Below are 20,593 nucleotides of genomic sequence, written 5' to 3'. Positions count from 1 at the left end.
TTTCATTCAATTCATGTCATGAAACTTTTTTTTTCCCCTTTGACTATGATAGATAGTTTTGCTGGGTAAAGTACTCTGGTTTAGCATCTATGATTATTTAGAACTTGGAATGCTTTGCTCCATGGTCCTCTGGCTTTTATAGTTTGCATTGACACGTCAGTTATAATTCTGATGTGTTTTTCTTTATATGTAACTTACTGTTGTCTTGCAGCTTTCAGTACCTTCTTTGTTCTGTACATTTAGTGTTTTTATTATGATATGCTATGGAGAGTTTCTACCTTTTGCTTTAGTGGTCCAATTCTTCAATTTTATTGTCCAGTCTTGGTATTTTGTTTTCCATTTCATTCATTCTGTTGGTGAGGCTTTTTCCTGTCATTTCAAATTTGCTTATTGTGGTTTGCAGTTCCATCTTCATTTAAGTCTGAGTTTTCTTCAATATTTCTTTTTCATGAATTCACTTTTCAAATCCTGAATTGTCTTTGTTATTTTATTTGCCCATATATTTTATTTTGAGTTTTTTTCTGGAGTTTATCCCTGTCCTCTTTGAGTTCTTTGAGTTCTTTGAGTTGTTTGTGTGTTTTTTAAATTTATTAAATTCCTTGCCCATGTTTATAATTGTTCTTTTTGTATCCTAGGGTCCCTCTAAGTAGGTCTCCCTATAAAACACTTCTATTTTTCTTCCTATTTTTCTCATTGTGGTCTGGGTATGCATATTTATTTTGTTACTTGTGTATCTGATTTGAAACTCAAGCCTGCCTTTGTTGAGTTGAATTTTGATTCTGTTTATACTGTTGGTGTAGCATGGTTGCTTTCTGATCTGGTCTGAATAGTTTGTCTGGGTTTCAGTTTCTCTCTTTTGACTCTTTGTTGGAGGTACTGGGTAAATCCAGGCAAGCTAGTCAGGAGCTCTCCAGGAAGGCAAAAGAGCCTAGGCCCAAAGTTGAAGTACTGGGTATCAGCTGGGCCACTTCTAACTTGCTAAGCAAAGAAGGTGTGAGCAACTGGGTCTGGATTCAAAGCAGGGTGGTAGTGACCCAGCTTGACAGGATCTGGCTATCTCTCCTGGCTAGTCAAGTGCTCTCTGCCATCCTCAGTGGGACACCCAAGGACCAAGGAGAAGGCCTCCATTTTCCTGTTTTAATTATATTTATATTTTGTGGCTCATATGATGGAATGATTTTACTTTTGATTGGTTGGGCTATCTCATTGAATATTATCCTAATTAGAGAAATTGCCATCATTTGTACCAGTTGAAAACTGAGTCATTGCTATGGTTGTTTTTAGAGTCCTATCAAGTGCCAGGCTTCAGAGCATAAGTCGAGCTGCTTTCTATAAATTTATGTATTTTGGGAAATTCACATAAAAGAGAATAGAGACCTAAGACCCACTTGGAAACATACAAACAATAGTAGCCACCGACCAGAAAGAGAAAGCCATAGGCTTATCTGCAAAGGTTGAAGGATGCTGAGACCTGTGGAGCCAGGAAGTGGATGACTGACTGACTCTACAAGGCTTCTCAGGAAGGAATTTTTTCTGAGAGTGAAAGCTGAGTAGAGTTTGAATGGGTTTTCTATGTATATTGGTTGAAAATGTTTTTCAGTCTGTTTAGGTTATTAAGGTCTTTTGTTCCAGTTCTGACACCTGTTTTGTTCTTATATTTTGATCATTAACAATGTACAATAAGCCATATCCCAAAATGGTTTTGAGATATGACAAACATAATAACATATGCAAACACATGCATGCAAATACACACACACACATACACACACACACACACACACACACATACACACACACACAACCAATCTGAGAAGTCTAGATTTTTAAAGTAAACTGATGAAGATTAAACCTGTCTTTCGAGCATATATACTGCCATTAGCTATGAAATACTTTGAACTCTTTGTTAATGTTTTCTCCAAACAGGCATTTCTTTCTCAGATTTTATGTATATTTTAATGCACAGTTTCTTTTATTTGGTCTGTCCTGCCTTTTTAAAATATAATTTTAACTGCTTCAGTTTAAATCACAGAACAGAGTATTACCAAAGAGTCGATTAGTTGCTTTTATTTTTGCCTGGAAATATTTTTATGATAATTTGTGATAGGCAACAATACAAATACTTTATGGACCACTGAGTTTTTAATTACTGTTTCATTGAGATAGAACTCTCAGTTTAATTTGCTGCAGGGTATTTGTATCAAAGGCCTTGTCAGCCCTCTGGAGAGAGATTTTAAAGTTAATCCCTTCCAGTGTATGGGTCTCTGGAGTAGGATAAATATTGTAATATTAAATATGTAGCAAACTATAAACAGTCTCTGTAAGATTCTTTCTTTATAAATACATTTAGTTTAAAAAATATTATAAGAGGTTGGTGTTATATATAAAGTAATGCCTTTATTAAACACTCAATACGTGGTTATCTCAAAGTGCTGACTCTATGATGTGGATGAAAGAATTCCCTTACTTTATCTTAAGGAAATTTAGTTCACAGTCTTTCTCCCATACTCTTGTCCTGTGTTGTTTTCTGGTGGGTAGAGAGAATTGAACACAGGCCTTTGGCATGTGAGATTATGTACTCCATTACTGAGAAATACCTTAGCCCATACTCATATTTTAAGTAAGATACTTTAAACTGCTTATTATGTCTTACAGTATTTCATCAAAGACTTGATGAATATACGTCCTTTGCAAAAAATACCAAGTTGAGCCAGAACAATTAAATGGCCAGGAAGCAACTCAAGCTGAACATTTGATAGCAACAAAATAATTATATTTCAATTACTTAATAGTCATTGGTATTGAAACCTCAGAAATGTTTTAGAGAGATATCATAAATGTCTACAGAATTTTGAAGCTGAGCTCTGTGTGAAGGTGATGGAATCTACTCACTTAAATTACAATGAGAGTGAGTCTCCTGGGTAAGAACTGATTGATGCAGGCAGTGAATGACTCTGTTGTCACACTGATGAGATATTTCAACTAGGTTCATATATAGTCTATCAAATCTTTCTTTTAAAGTGGTCACAAACCATTTCAGAGTCTCTTATTAAAATTTAACACATTGCTAAAAGTATTGGTGAATATGAAAAATCCATAAAGGATGTAGACTTTTAGTGAATGAGACATTTATTGAAAAATGAAAAGAAACAAACCTATGTTCTGTCCAAACAATTGAATTGACATGTCCTCCGATGCTGTGACATAGATTATCACAAGAGTGATGGACTTCTAGCAGCCATTGCTTTATATCCCTTTTACTTTATGTTTGAAAGTTGAAGAAAATGAGGGCGAGAAAATCTTCAGGATAATTTTTTTAGGTTTAATGCATTTAGTGGAGTAGGGAATGAGAGGGTAAGGCTGAAGACAAAGTACGAGGAGAGATAGCTAACACTTAAAGACCTTTTGAAAGTGCAATATGGAAACCCACTGTAGCAGCTTATTTCAATATATACATATGCAAAATAGAAAGTTTAAATGTAATTACCCTGTAATAGACCTACTAGAGACCACATGGTAGCAAATGAAAAGTTCACTGTCAGAAAATGTCTCCCTCTTTTGGAGTTGTTGACCAGAGCAATCCTATGGAACCTCAAACAGTTTTGCCTATTGCCATAGCACTTGATTATTCACCAGAACCTGATAGTAAGACCCTATTGCTGAAGACATTATATACCTGGGTCACAGAAGAAACAAGAATTTAAGGTGGGCCTGACTTCAAAGCTTCATCTCCACTGGCTAGCTTTCATAGTACTATGAGGTACTATGCTTGAAAGGTAATCATGAACCTTAACCAGCTGTGAATCCTGTTAAGTTACAGTAAAAACCAGCTTGGCAAAATATGCCCACTGGCTCAATAGTGACATGAATGCTATGAGAGTAACCAACCATCTTATAATTGGATTTAAGGCCTGTCTCACAAGATGGAATTCATATCTGATACTGTTATCAGAGCCAGGAATCTGTGATTAGAGAGGTCATAGTCTATAGGGAAGAACTTGTTACTCTCATTCTGCTTAATAGACATAATATTAAACTGCCTCCTAATGACTTACTGTTATACCCATAGATTAGTTTGTCTCTCAGCTTTCACAAGAGAACCTTCTTCTTGCAGCACAGAAACCCACAACTGGTCAGTGTACAGAGAATAAGAGACTACACTACTTATCTCTAAATGGAAAAATTTATCCCACCCTCTCCTCCCAAGGCTCAGGAATCATTGCAGAAGATGGGGTAGAAAGAAACTGTGTTAACTGGACTCCACAGGGTAAATTGCACATGTGAATCCACAGCAGTTATGATAGCATTCATAAGACCTGTGCAAACCCAAGCCAGACAGGGGCCCAGCATGGATGGAAGCATGCAGGAAGTCACAGCCCTGAGTGTCTATTTGCAGTTAATAGATACTGGGAGAAGGAAGGTCAGTTCCTTACTGGTGTTATGCCTGGAAGGATGGCCAGACTTCAAGGGATCAACCCACATTCAAGATGTATTATATAAAAGCCAATGAAATTCAATAAAAAATATTTTAAAAATACATTTTTAAAAAAGGTTAAGAAGATAACTGAGTCAGGAGTATATACAGACATCCAGCCTGGAATTCCCTATGTAAACCAGGTGGGCCTCAAACTCATAGAGATCCACCTGCTTTCTGCCTCCTAAGTGCTGGGATTCAAGATGTGCATTTTAAAAGCATAATTTTTATTTTTAACATATTTTGAAATTGTATACATGAATACATGAACGTATTTCAATCAGATCTACCCCACTTCCTCCCTTTCAGTTCCTCCATGCTTCCTCCTTCTCAATTGCAGGTCATCATCATCATCATCATCATCATCATCTATTATTATTATTATTTACACACATATAAAATACTGAGTCTAATTAATGTTGCTCATATTCACTGGGGCATGAGCAACTACCAGGGAGCTCATCCTTGAAAAAAATTGATTTTCCTTCATTACCAGGTCCCTACTGCCTGTATCTCCTCAACTAGCCCTTATGAGGGAAGGGCTTCCCTTCCCTCACCCATGCTGGAAATGTTGAATTAGTTGTGGTCTTGTGCAGATATTGTGAAAGTAACTGTAACTGTTGAGAGGTCATGGATAAAATTTTATCAAGGTAGAGCTAACTTCTCTAAATCTTTGACTATGACATTTCTCCAATGCAATATGAAAAAGTGGTATTAAATGAACTTAGTTAAGATATGAGATACCAAGGCCTTTTAAACACTGTTTAGTACTTAAGAGCATTTGCTAAGTGATATTACTTTTTTGTTTTATAGTGTCCTGATTCAGCATGTAAGCAGGATTTATTAGCCTACCTTCAGCGGATTGCCTTGTATTGCCATCAGCTTAACATCTGCAGCAAAGTGAAAGCAGAAGTTCAGAATCTTGGAGGAGAGCTCATTGTGTCTGGGGTAAGCTGGAGCTCAGGCTTCACAAAAATCAAATTCCCACTGCTGTACTTCTAAGGCTTGCACTCTTGGCAACAGTACCACTAGAAACACCAAATGACAGTAATTCACAGAGAATATTTTTAAAATAAATATCACCATTATTCCAGACCTTACAATAGTTCACAAAGCAATTTGATTTTCCAATTACCCTGAGTTTATACTAGCCTTGTAAAATCTCAATTCTTCATGAGAAAACTAGTTTCATAGTCTGGAAACTCATTGCCAAGCTGTGACTATTACAATTTGGGGGACTTTTGCATATTTAGTCATTCTGAGTCTTCTTCCCCTTTGTTAGGCTTGTAATTTTCATTCTCTGTTCAGGAGCCAACCTCTCGATGTGAGCTCAGACTGTGTTCACATGTTAGAGATGATGAAACATGTATCAGGTTCCAATGCATACTAGGTTATCAGTAACTTTTGAAGGTCAGATGTTTGAACTTCTTAATACAGGTTGATGTGCTGTTGCCAAAACCCAACATAGTTGTCAAACACTAATAGATATAGTCTTTGCTAAGTCACTTCAATGTTTCCCTCTCATGAACCTATAATTACCTAACCCATTTCCATCAAATATGTAGAAACAAGTTCAGTGACTATTTAGAAGAATCATGATTTCTTGGCAAGGTTTCCAAATGTATGTGTTGAGGTTCTTCACCTTGGCTTCTTCTTCTCCCTCATCTCCTCCTTCTCAACACAGGGTGACATTTATTGCAAACGATTTGCAAATTCAAAAGTGTGGCTCTGCTACCCTTAGTTCTTTTCCCAGTGAACTTCTGATGTGACCACTTTACCTGTAGAATTACAAGAAACATAACACTATTAATGTAGTGAATGACAACAAAAGCTCAGTTCTTTCTTAAACAGTTTTTGTTGTTTGTAAATTCAACAATTTGACAATTTGGTAAAGCTACCTGGAGAAGTCATAAAGTCGCTCTCAAACCCAAAATGTTCCATTTCCTATGTGGTTTGGCTGGCTGAAAACACAGCTGGGGAAAGAGCTGATCTGGCATGCACCGACATTCCATCTTGTAAGCTGGTTCCATGCAGTCCTACCTTAGAGCTCAGTCAAATGGCTATTTTGTGCCTCTTCCCAAAGCACAGCCACCTCTTTGCATTTCAAAAATGATTCTGCTTTAACATTCTTCCAAGCCAAGAGCAATCTGTCTTGCAATGTGTCCTTCTGTACAGCTGGTGATGATCAGTGCTCTCTCGCCAAGAAGTGATCAAACATTGCTTGGTCTCCAATCTTCAGCTTGATAGTGTATTTTCCCATACCAATCTGCTTTCATGCCCATCTGTACAAAGCACCTGTAGAACCTAATGCTTTTTGTCCAGCTTGCCGTGTGTGCTTTCATGTGTTTCTTTCCCAATCTTATGATTTCCATGGATGCACAGTGCATCTTTGTGGCTCGCAAACTCCAGGAATCTCATCTAGGCGCTATTTTCCTGGCAGAGCCGGCTGCTTTCCATCACCGTCTCGGTATACACTGTCCATCACCACCCTTCTCGGTACACACTGTCCATCACCGTCTCGGTACACACTGTCCATCACCGTCTCGGTACACACTGTCCATCACCGTCTCGGTACACACTGTCCATCACCGTCTCGGTACACACTGTCCATCACCGTCTCGGTACACACTGTCCATCACCGTCTCGGTACACACTGTCCATCACCGTCTCGGTACACACTGTCCATCACCGTCTCGGTACACACTGTCCATCACCGTCTCGGTACACACTGTCCATCACCGTCTCGGTACACACTGTCCATCACCGTCTTGGTACACACTGTCCATCACCACCTTCGCAGCTTCATTTGCACTGTCTCTTCCTCATGTAGATGTAGCACAAACCATCATGGCTTTTCATCACTTGAATTGTTGGCATTTGCAGAGGTGTTCAAGGTTGAGAACACCATCAAGAAGCCTGTTTCCATCTTTGAGTCTTATTGGCAGAGTTCATAAATCCTTGCATGGGAGAAGGCTCCTTTTAGAGGAATGCTACACAACTCTATAATTCAGTTAAATACGTTATGAACGTTGGCTGCCATCCTGTTCAGTTATGGTCCTGCTCAGGCCTCCTCATGATTTATTTTTCAAGCTTGACTGCTGTGTGGTGCCACATCTGCATCTGTAGCTTGCTGTCTTTTCCACTTCTGCTTTCATCTTATTCTTCATCCTCCTTCACTAGTGGCCAAAATGGACTTTAAAAAAAAAAGAAGATAATATATGTATTGTGCAAAATAGCCACAAATCACTGCCTTCAAAGTTCAGAAAGAGTCAAGAATGTGAGACCCCATACATATATTTTAAATGATTTTACCAAGAAAATTCCACCAGTGTTGTGGAGCCTGTTCACTTTGTTCTTCATTGTGACATGGTCACTGTAGTTTTCAGGAGAGGCCATGGCAGTTTCATGTATGAAAGGAGTTTTCTTCAGTGAAAAGAGATTCTTGAATCCTCTTTCCCATTTTCCACATATCCCTGGTGTTCAACAATATGGTTTCCCCTTTGAAATGTATGAAAGCTACCAGGAAAGTTATCTTTATTAGAATAATAGAGGTTTGGACAGATTATCCACATTTTCCAAGAAAAATGGTTTTATTTTGAAATGAGAACGCTATGTTAAAGTGATCTTATGCTGGCATTATGAACACATGTTAAGTAAAACACACAAGTATGTACCATGTCAGCATATCAATGTTTTGTGTGATTCTATATGTACAAGCTGGGAATGGCCTGCTGAGTGTGTGTGCTTTTCACTTAAGAAGATAAGGAAAATACATCGGAGAAATGGGTACAAAAACTCTGTGAGTCATGACGGGAAAGCACAGAAATAAAGCAGTACGAGGTATGTTTGGAAACTCATCCACACAACTGCCATCTGAAAAACACCACTCACTGACTGGTTATCCATTTCTTAAGTTGGCTTAAGCTATTCTTAATGGACTAAATGTGCAATTCTTATTAAATTTCAAGATAGAAGTTGCATTCATGAGCCAATTACTTCAACTGCATTTTAAAGGAAATAATAGGCAAATTCTTTTTAGACTAATGATAGAAAGGACAAAAGTAATAATAGTTTCAGAGGATTATGTAGCCAATTAATGTTTGAGCTGACCTTGTTTAATTTAGTGTTGTTTAAAGTTTTAAGTCAGTTTTAAGAAAAGAAATGAAGAAAGGAAAGAAAAATCATGAAAGAAGAAGGAAAAAAAAGAGGAAAGGGGGAAGAGAACTTTAACACAGAGTACAGAGATCAGTTTAGTGCACGTGGTTCTGTTAAATGTAACAGCAGTGTAAACACCATTGGAGGAATGTTGAACCAAAGTCATTTTGTCTTTTTAAAATTTGTGTTTGTGTGTATGTGTATTATGTGTCCGTGTCTCTGTGTGTACGTGTATTTGTGTATGTGTGTGTATATGTATATGTATGTGTGTATTTCTATGTGTCTCTGTGTAGTGCTGTGGTACGTAAAAGCATGTAGATGTTCACACACATGTAGAAGCATACCTGTGGAAGCCAGAGGTCAGCACTGGTTGTCTATCCTCAGTCACTCTCCAACTTTATTCTTTAAACGGGGACTCTCATTGAACCTGAAGCTCATTGACTCAGCTAGGCTGATTGCCTAGAGTACTTCAAGGATCTCCTTGTGTTTTCTCTTTCCACTGCTGAGGTTTGATGTGTGCACAGGCTGGGTTTTTTTTTTTTTTTTTTTTTTTTTTGTATAGTTCTGGGGATAGAACTCAGGTCCTGATGCTTGGTTGGCAAGCACTTTACTAACTGAATCATCTCTCTAGCCCCCAAGCCAAAGCTTTTGAAACTGTAAATAGCGTTTTAAACTATTTTGATCTGAGTTCTAAAACCATAATATAATGATCACTTGCATGTTTAATTATGATGTATTTGACTAATTTTTATTATTGGAATTCAGAAGATTTAGTCAGAACTTTTAATGTTAAAAACTGTATCTATATGGACCTGGAAAAAAAATCATCCCATGACATTGATAACTTTTATCTTCCCCAAAATTTATGGTTTATGTATTATTCTGCATGAGATTGGAAAAACTTGTGTAGAATTTTGTGATTATGCATACATACTGAAACTTAGACATCATGATAGTACAAAAACCCTAAAACTGCTTTAAAAGTTCAAAGATACCAGAAGTACCATTGAAAACAAGGCTGGGGCACAAGCACAGTAACCTCTACACATGAATTTCATGTTCAGATTAAACTAGGAAGGATTGTGGGTTTAATTTCTAGCCCACTGCACATGAAAATAGTATGATTTCTCCATATGAACTAATATATGATCAGAGTTTGGTGATGAGGAGTGTTCTTGCATTTCTTGGCCTAAATAAACAGAGCCCCGACTTGATTTTGAGGACAGAAGAAACTTGCTTGATATGCACTTTGGATCTTTGCCATTTAAATCTCTCCTTACAAAATTTGAATCTGTATCCCTTGGTTCTGGAGAAAATTTTGACAAAGTGAGCAGGTATAATTTGTGACTATGGCAGGATCTAAACTGACAAAGTTGGAGAATAAGGTTATTCTTCATTATAATGTTATCATTGTGTGTGCATATGTTCCACAGCAAATATGTGGAGGCCATAGGTCAATTTTGTGACATCAGTTCTTTATTATCTTTTAACTGTTGATCACTGACCCAACTGAAAGTCATTCATTCATATTGTCCATATTTTGCATCATTTCAAAAAATTAGGTGCAAGATTAACATCGATATTCATAGCAGTAAATGAAAAATATTCTTTGAAATACTGGAAACTATAATAATTTTCAAATTAATCCTGAAAGTAGTGTGTAATCAAAGATATGTATGTTAATAGAAACACAGTGAACATGATAGTAAAAAACCCTAAAACTGCTTTACAAGTTCAAAGATATCAGAAGTATCTTCTGGTATCTTCGTATTTCATCTCTCCCTCACTCAGTAGGTAGTGGTTAGTTTATGTGAACTATTGGGTCTAAACAATGCGTGGGAAAAAATGTGCAATGCAATGTATATAGATAGTTTAATGAGGATTACATTTTATTGAGCAATCCTGTATCCCCTGAATATAAATAGTTCTAGTATTTTGTACCAGGATGTAATAGTCATTGAAACAATTATTACATCTAATTGTGCAAACCTGTACTTTAAGCACCCCCCCACACACACACATACTTGCACAAACTTTTTGGAGTTTTAGAATGTTTGCTTATTCTAACTATAGTTGATTCTTGATTATCTACAATGATCATAACAGTAATGGAAAATTACTAGCTATTTCTACTTTAATTTGGAATCCAATCACAGCAATTAAAAAAATTTTATCCTGATCTTCTGGCCTGTGAATCACTAAGTATTCAGGCTTAAAGGACTTTTCTTCATCTAGGAAGAACTGCATTTCCAAATCTAGAGGGAGATTAGGAAAAAACAAATTAAAAATAATAAAGCTGGATGTGGGGATAGAGATAGACTATACAACAGTAAAAAATGAAATAGGTATTTATGAATTACAGAATGTTAGCAATGTTAGTGTCTTGTTGCCCTGTATCTGAGTATTCAGCCTACCTGGGTTCAAGTAACCTTTGGCTAAGAATGAAGGGACACTGATCCACTGTAAGTGGCTCTTCATTTATATACTGAAACAATGATTCTTAACTCACCAAATAGACTCAGTCCTGTTTTTTGTAGTTTGCTGAGATAAAAATACCATGACCACAGGTAACTTAAGGAAGAATCATTTTAGGTTACAGTTCCAGAGGGAGAGTCTATAATTGTGGTGAAAGTAGGAAGGGGAGAGAGGGGGGAGAGAGAGGGAGGGAGAGAGGGAGAGAGGGAGAGGGAGAGGGAGAGACAGATACAGAGAGAGAGAGAGACAGAGAGACAGAGAGACAGAGAGAGATTCTTCACTTCCTAAAGGTTCCTATGGAACCAGTGTTCAAATACTCGGATCTCCCCAAAAGAGATCAGTTCTTCACTGATTGAATGAAACCAGTGGGGATTATCTCACTGATTATTTAATGCTTATAAAAAGACTATGTTCCAGTATTCCTCATTTATTACTTTTATTCTATATTTATGTGTATGAGTGTATTGTCTGCATAAGTAAGTGCACCTGTTTTGTACAGAAGTCAGGAGAAGGTGTCAGACCTCTGGAACTGGAATTATGGACAGCTGATAGCTGTTATGCGGGTGCTGGTAACTGAACCACTGAATCATCTCTCCAGCCCCATGTAAGATATAGTCTAATTCTGAGTACTATTCTATATGAGATAGTTTTCTGATTTTATCCTAAACGTTATTTTAAACATTTACAAATATTTTTAAATAAGGGTTGGGCATATAGCTTAGCGATAGAGCACTTGCTAAGCAAAATCTAGGCATTGAGTTCAATCTCTAGCACCAAAATAATTAAAATAGTTTAAAGGAATGTGTCAGTGGTGTCTAAAGGGTGCCTTTTGAATAGGTAAGAGCACCATTCACGTGTACTTTCTTCCTTAACTTGAACCACATAATTTTGAGATGGCAAAGTAATGAGTGAATACGGTATGTTAAAATGCAGTTTCTCCTGTCTGACTTTCTTGTATTACCCAGATGTCAGGGCTAAAAAGTTATTCATAATTGGCTTATGTTTATAATTAGTTTATTTACTAATAATTAGTTAGGTAAATCTAAATTTGTGGATACTGTTCCACATTTCTACTTTGACTTACCCCAAGAATTTCTAGGCTGAAGGAAGGCTATTAAAGTTAAAATGTGAAAAAGATGATGTAAATATTAAATAGGTCAAACAGAGAGGCATGATATTAATTCACATATATGGAGATTTCATTGTTGATTTTTTGGTATCGTTTCATTACCAAAAATGTCTAAGACTAAAAGAAATAAAATTCCATAGCAAAACTGATAAGATGGGATTTTTCAATTCTATACAGAGTTTTGACAATATTTTTCCAAGTAGGATCAGAGTTTTTACATGTTCTCATGATATATTATTAAACTTATATTGAAATGTCTGTTTGGAAGGAAGTCTTCTTGAGATCATGAAGATTAGTATGACCACTATACATGAGCCTATAGACGGAATGGGTTTCATGTCGAATACATGCCAAGATAACCCTAATTTCCAGTGATAAACTAACAATCAGGAATTGAAAGAATTACATTTATTTCTTTTTCACATTGACTATTTTCCGATCCATTGAGTTCATCACCCGCTTCTGTCACAGCCTTACTGTGTGAAATATGAGTGGGGTGAAGTCATCCAATGCTTCTTTGTATTTAGTAGCAAGCAATTTCCATGAAAAAGAAGTTGTTTTTTTTTTTTTTTCCCCTCTAGAGTCTTTCTATTAGAGTGCTTTCCCTCTGTCATTTTGTTCTAAGTAGTTTCTGAGTTTACTGAAATGTTTGGGATTCTCTGCTAAAATAACAGGGTATCTGTTGATGGGTGTGTCTGTGTTCAGTGTTTTCTTGACTTACTTCATCTGGGAATAAAGGCATATTTAGCTTACGATAGTTGATATCCTGTCTTTACAAATTATTTTGTCAAGTGCTTTCTCCAGACTAACTTAAATGATTTATAAAATACGACTTTGATTACACCCCTTAGAAAAGAAATATATGATGCATTATGGTCAACGCAGATTTCCTGTACAGCTTCAGAACACATCATCTTATTCTGATCTTGAACAGTCAGTTTGCTTTTAGGCAATAAATGTATTTCAAATACTTCATCTTAATCTTATTTTCTTGAAGGCAAGCTTTTTTAACTTAGAATTTAATCTTTCCTTCATCATCAATACTACTTCATCTTATTTCATTACTTTTCTCTGAATACCTTCATCTGTGCCTTGCTGATAATGAACTTGACTGGAACTCTGGCCAGATGTTCTGTCAAATCCCTATGACCTGTGTCTTAACCTCTTTCATCCATTTTATTTGGCAAATCTATTTTGCCAGTGGGAGAGAATATCTTGGAGAGATTCCAGTCAGCATCTTTTGGTAACAACTAAGAATTCTTCTCAGTTCTAATTTCTCTATATAAGATGCTGCCATAAAACAAAAATCAAATAATTATGATTATATCAATGGATTTCTGATCAAAATTTGCTGCTGTGGTCAAGATGCATGACCCTGGCCTTGGCCTCAGCATGTGTTCCAAGATCAGTTATTTTGCTGATCATTCTTTTAGAAAACACAACTTATTCCACTTGTCTCTGTTTCAGTCCTTTCTAGTAAGAATTAAATTGGCATTAATTACTGCAAAATTTAAAACCCATCTTACATCTCTTTGGTTAAATAGGCATTATAGGTATAATGATGGAGACTTATGAAATCTTACAATCTTGTCTTGAAAGGTTTTTTCACCCATTGTGAAATGTCATGGGAAGCATGCAACAAATTCTTAGTTGTGATAAAACTTAGATTATATGAACATTGTCATGAGGCTGGATCTTCGGAAGAATCAGAAATCATCTGATTCTTGCATTGCATCCAATGTCAAAGCAAGTTACCTTATTTTAACAAATACCATCATTACAGGTATTATCACGATCAAACCAAATTCACCAGAAAGGTCAGCACAGCTCATTACTCTGCGTCTTTTTGATGCTGCCTAGTTTTGCATTGGGTTCCTGAAATCATATTCCACTTTCCAATATACAGTAGGAAGTCAACATGAGATACTCAAGATTATGATCTAAATTCAGTGTGTTCTATTTTTAAAACCTTTTAACAGAATTTTTTTGTTTTTATTTTAACGTTGTAGAAGTGTCACTTCTTTACTGGGTAGTCAAAATCTTAAAATGTTTATTGGAAGATGGGCAATTGCATCATTAATCCTATGACATGAGAAAACAAGTTCTAAGGTATCACAATCAGTTTTGAAATCAATAATGGTAATTGACTAATATATTCTCTACAATGGGAAAAATCAAGCAATGCTTATTTTCTAAAATCAATAGGATAATGCAAATTATAAAGAAGTAAAGATAAGCCAACTAATCAATGATCTAAGATATAAAAATTAAAAGTAAAATTTCATAGGATCATTTGTTTTGAGGTCTCATAAACAAATCCTGTTGTGTATAGAATTCAAATTTAGACATAGAGTAATATAAAATGGTAATAAAGAATCCAGCAAGTAATAAAATCCATACAAAGTGCCATTGCTTTCTCTAATAATTCAGAGAACGTAAAAATGTTTCAAAAATAGCCTTCTTTCCTCATACATCCTTGATAATTTTCCCTTTGGTGTTGTCTTGAACTCTTCGTTCTTTAAATATCTTCCTTTTTCTGAAAGTGAAGATGGGAGTGATAGATAAATCTATCATTAGTTTGAATTTAGTAACTTCTGTTACTAGATTGGCTTAATTTTAAATTATTGTTATAATACACATATATTTGGTAAATTATGAATGACATGATTGGGAACTGAATTACATTGACTTAAAGATCAAAGATTCACAAATTAGGTGTTTTGTTTATCTGCATATGCAAACAAGCTTTCACTCATTTGCATTGCCACAAATCACAAGCTATTATTTGACTCTTTTCACTAAAATGCTTTCCGTTGATAGGTGCAAGTACTTATGCATTCCATTAGGCAGATGAAACTCTGGTTTCTATGTGAAACAGGATCTGCTTGCTCTTGAATATCACCTATTATTTTTGTTTTACCACAATTTTTACTTCACAACTTCTTCTATTTCACATTTTTACTGTTCTTGAATATCACCTATTATTTTTGTTTTGCCACAATTTTTACTTCACAACTTCTTGTATTTCATATTTTTACATTTCTAAGTAACCATTTGAAAAAAATATTGTGCTCTGCATCTCATTATTGTAACTTTTCTGCAATAAAACTGCTCTTGAACAATAAAACTCTGACTATATTACTGGAACAGAATTGCTTATGCCAAGAATGTTTGGTCAGGCATTTAGCACATGAATTTGTCCTTTGAGTGTGAAAGTACAGGGACCCTTAGGACTATAGAGTCCTATCTTACCATTTACTATCTTAGTATCTTGCCATTTTTTTTTCTGGAATTTTGAAAATCGGCTTACCTCATAAAGATACAATATATGATACAATTGGTACCTATGGAAAAAAAATTCATTTTTTTTGTACACTGAGATTTTTTTTTCTCTTTCTCTCCATTTAATGTCAAGATTAAAAATAGTTTGCAATTAATAAAGCAGATCTGTTAGCTCTGCACCACAAAAGGAAAAAGACCTATATCAAATAATAAACCCATGTCACATGTCAACCACCACAGTCAGCTGAAGATTCTCAGGAAGGAGGTTGTTAGGGGCGTAAAAGCATCATACAGAACTTTCCACTGACAGTGACTGAACCCCCATCAGGGACCAGCTGGATGAAAAGAACACAGAACAGGGACCCTTATAGCTCTTCCCCACTTGGTGGCTGGCCATAACTAGGGGAGGATTTTACACAATATACTGAGAAATTTTTACAAATACATTTTAAAGGTAGAAATAGGCATTGGTTATTGGCTTATCTTTTCAATTATGCCATTTATACAACCCACCATTGGGTGCCAAAAAGAACAGCAAATATAGTTCCGACAATGAGTGCACCCTGATAAATGAGGTAAGTATCCTTTTCATACCAGGTGCTGGCTGGATGCATAAGGCCCAGGAGCTTGACAAAATTGACACCATGGTATGGGAAACTCCAAGCAAGGCACCTGGGACCCCCATTATGGCTCCAGGCCCTAAAAGCTAAAGCCTTTGCTTTATCTCTTGGTAATGTTATATTATTTAAATAGAAGACTCATCCCTTTTGAGCCCATTGTAACTACCCCTGCTAGTCCTGGGCAAGGGAAGGTGCTTCTTCAACCTCCTCATAGATGGTTCCTTTATCTCTTGGAGACCCAAAGAGGAATCCAAATGAATGGGCTGCTTAATGTCAAGAAGGCCCACAAGTATCTCTTTCAGCACCCAATTCCTCTTCCTCCCAGGTAGTTCCCCAGACCCCTCCCAAATAGGATATGGGTTTTTTTCTCTTGCTCTCTCTCTCACGCTCTCTTTTCTGTATCTCTCGGAAATCAGACAGGAGTTCAGAGCACTTTCACTACCTTTTATGAGGTAGATTGTGATGTCATAGATGGGGGCAGGGCTAGTCAACTTTCTACCCACCTCCCAACCTGTGCTGAGGGAGCTCCAATCGGGAGTGGAAGCAGTGATTCCTCCATGGTGAGTAACTTCGCTTTATAATCTAATATCTCTTGCTATAATCAATAATTCTGAAGAGCAGGGGCTGGGGCTTAAGGAAAATGAACATATGCAAGCTTAATTCCTCTTTACTTACAGTTAATCAATTTTGGACCTATTTATTCTTTACGAAGGTTAGGAATTTCAGGGCATAGATTTACTTTTCAGTTGTGATTCAAACTTGAAAAGTGAACATGGTATTTTCATTACTTTATTTCTCAGTCTTTCTTCCCACTGAGACGGAAAGTTATTACATATGTGGCATGAATCCATTCTATATTCTTGTGAGCATCTCCAACGAAAGCTTCTCAAGGGGATGTGCTTTTCTGTATTTGGAAGATTTTGAGACTACACAATGTTCTTTATTGGGGTTGGCCCAGAGAATCCTTCAGCACTTCTAAAATTAACAGAGTAACAATGTAAAGAAACTGAATTTTCGACAAGCGTGATTTGGGTGTAAACAAAAATATTCATTTAGAAAAGTTACCTCAGGGCTGGAGAGATGGCTCAGGGGTTAAGAGCACTGAGTGCTCTTGCAGAAGACCCAGGTTCTATTCCCAGCATCCACATGGCGGGGAACAATTGTCTGTAACTCCAGTTCCAGGGGATCTGACGCCTTCTCTGACATCCACAGGCATTGCACGACACAAGTGCACTTACACACATGCTGGAAATACACTCATACACATAAAATACAAATAATAAACAACTTTTTAAAGTCACATCTCTTGAAAGTTTAGGGCACTAATTTTAAAGTGTCACAACCCAGTACTATTTTTTGTGTGTGCCATTGTTGCTGCTGTTAATTGTCATAATGCTGTTTATGGAGTCTCTTGGTGATAAAGAAGGATGAATAGATGCTGTTTGTTCTTACTTGATTTATTTGTTACTGATTAGTTCTTTTATGTGCCTTACTATTTAGAAAGAAACAATCAAGTGGAGTGAGCATTTCTCTCAGCTTCTTGTTCTCTCCTGGGTACTTACTAAAATGCTAGAGATGTATGATTTCATGTAGAAAGGCAGAGGGGGTTCATGAATGTGGTTACATTTTTTAAAGGGTTATTGAAGAAGGGCTAAGATGGATTTTTTTAATGAACATCAAATTATGAGGCCCTCTTGGAGTGAGATGACATATTTAACTATCAATTATTTATATTATAAAATTTTTGAGGAAAGCATTATACTTGCTTTTCAAAGTATACAGATCTAGTTAAATAACTGTTGCAGAAGTAGGGCAGGGGATTGAAAGGAGATCCTTGTGTTTTGTCTTGTGTTGTTTTGTTTGGAGACAAGGTTTAATGTATCCCAGGCTAGCCTCAAACTTGCTTTGAAGCTGAGACTGAACTTTGAACTCTGATCCTGCATTTTATTTGGTGACTGAGATTGAACCCAGGACTTCCTACATGCTAAGCAAGCACTCTATGAATTAAATTACATCCTCAGCCCTGAAAACAGCTCATTCTCAGCTGCCCCTTTCATGCCCAGAGTACTTTTAAGTAATTTAAAATTTAAAATTTTATTTATTTATTTATTTATTTGTTTGTTTATTTATTGATTTACTTTTTGAGATGAGGTTTCAGCCTCGTCTACAGCCCCAATCAGTCTGGAACACACTGTGTAGAGAAGACTGGCCCCTGCCTCTGTCTCCTGAGTGCTGGGATTAAAGCCTTCAACACCACTCCTGGTTTAGTTATGTACTTTTATATACTAAGAAGCAATGGACATTTCTGGGTTTCCTGATGTTGGGGCTGTGTGGGCAGAGGGATTTCTGAAGTTATTTTCCCACATAGCTGTCTGATCTAAAGGACTGACTACATAGAGTTTAGGCCTAATGAGGAAAACTAGGACCATGTTAGCCAACAGGAAGATTTGAGTTGTAATTACCAGCATTCAAGCTAATGTTGCCATGTGGGTGAAAATGATAAAGTCTTATATATTCAGTTATCCCTATCAAGTCTCTGAACTACCTTGAATGAAAAGTATTATGCCCCTGAATCACAGGTAGGCGTAAACTTCAGTACTAGAAAAATCTTCTGTCTAATCATAGCTCAAGTTTTTAATGTCTTTTATCAACCCCTCATACAGCTGCCAGGTAAGAAATGATCATATTTTCCAAATTCTTGGAACACAATCATCTTTAAACTTCGTGAGTTAAGAGTGGTTGTGTTGTGCACTTGTCAAACTCAGAGAGTCTATCATGGAATGTGTTGTGCATGCACTTGTTTATCTTCATGTGCATGTTTTTTATAGTGGTGTTTGGTTTTTTATTTATTTTGTATGTATTAAAATTATAATTTATAAATACATACATATATTATGCTCTAAAGGAAACAGTAAAGTGGGGTAAACGTGGTGTCTGAACACTGATATGCTGATCTTCTGCTGTCCTTGACTGGTTGGGGTAACTCACACTTAAATGACTTAGACCTTTGGGGTCTTTGCTTTTGTCATCTGTTAAGTAACGATGGGTGAGTTGAAGCATGTAGCTACAAGTGAAGGAACTGCAGTTGTTTTCTATGAAGATAAACTAAGTAGCCATTTTTTCAGTTATTAAAAAGTTCTTTGACCAGGCCAAGCCACAAATGTGGAAGAAAAGTTAAAAGGAAAGGAGGACATGAGGGAGAAGGGGACTAGCTCTGAGAGAAACTGGTTTTCTGATAAAATCAGAAAGCAATCATCATTGACAGGTTTAGAAGTGATAGTGATAGAGATGTCTACAGGCTAATGAAAATCTCTTCAATAAGGATGATGTATTAGGCAAGAATCATGGCAGGCTCTCTGCTCTAGAAAAGCTACTGTTGATAAAGTTTAAGTACTAAGTAAAACTATACATGATTATGTCAGGTCTGATTTACCCACATGGATGAGTACTTCCTTCAAAAGCCTCTCTCCTGATTTTGAGTTACTTCTGACTTTGCATACCCCACCTTGCTTTCTTGTTATCTAAATTTCTTCTGAGCTACTGCTTTGACCTTTCCAACAGACTTGCTTTCCATGAATAGAACTGCCCTGCAGCCTAGCCCAATCCCCAGGTTCCAAAGACTTGGTAACTAAGGACTTGGCATAGAACATCCTGTGAAATGCCAGTTTCCCAATGCAATATAGCAATTATCTCTTAATTTTATTATCTCATGAAATCATTTTCACGGGTTACATATTTATTTAACTATCTTGGAATGCTGTGAAGTGTTCAGGGCAGTTTTGTAAAGCCACAGACGCTGTTAGAACTTATTGGTCAATAAAAGTTCAAATGAAACTTAGGTAAAATTGTCACCTGTGCAACCTCAAGCCAGATGAAAATCCCAGCATGGAGGGGGAAATGGGCAAGAAACCCATCCCTAGTTCAGAACTTTTGGCAACTGATATCTTCTGGGAGTAGGACAGTCAGTTTTCTTTAAGAATATGAGAGCTGGGTAGGTTAATGAGGCTTGAGCGAATGGACCCACACCAAAGGGCATTTGGGAACATAAATTAGACTTGATATGCCTTAAACAAAATAAAAGGGGCCATGAAATCAGGGGTGTAGGGCACAGTATGGTAGGGTAGAGATAGGAGACAAGGTCTGAATATGATCAAAATATATTGTATTAAATTCCAAAAAACAATAATACTTTAAAGTACATTATAGATAATTAAAGAAGGTAAAGATATTAGAATTGTTTGTACCAAAAGAAGAATGACATTCTCTTTCCCAGACTCTAAGCAAGTATCCTTCTTGATCATTCAAGAAATAATCAAAATGAATGCTGAGTATGTAACGTGATACCTACTGTTTTATGTAGTGTGGATACATAGATAAAATTATCGTTGACGACAGACACATGAACCAGGTAACCGTGATACATTATAATAATCTCCCTGAAAAAAAACCATGTATATA

The 20,593-nt window shown here is 36.5% G+C and overlaps 1 protein-coding gene across 2 annotated transcripts in view; it reads left to right on the top strand.

Annotated features, from left to right (window-relative positions):
* Window positions 1-20,593, top strand: part of Ctnna2 (catenin alpha 2) — a 1,380,618-nt gene that overhangs the window by 1,338,408 nt on the left and 21,617 nt on the right. Inside the window, exons 17-18 of one of the 2 annotated variants that reach the window (XM_008852323.1) lie at window positions 5,288-5,422; window positions 16,552-16,695. In XM_008852323.1, the coding sequence (XP_008850545.1) occupies window positions 5,288-5,422; window positions 16,552-16,695 (279 nt within the window). The remainder of the gene's footprint in view (window positions 1-5,287; window positions 5,423-16,551; window positions 16,696-20,593) is intronic. The other variant, XM_008852324.1, reaches the window with a different exon arrangement.

The sequence above is a fragment of the Nannospalax galili genome, unplaced genomic scaffold, assembly GCF_000622305.1.
Source record: "Nannospalax galili isolate Female #2095 unplaced genomic scaffold, S.galili_v1.0 scaffold726, whole genome shotgun sequence".
NCBI lineage: Eukaryota > Metazoa > Chordata > Mammalia > Rodentia > Spalacidae > Nannospalax > Nannospalax galili.
The sequence above is the reverse complement of the archived record's forward strand: the minus strand, read 5'-3'. Positions and strand labels throughout refer to the sequence as shown.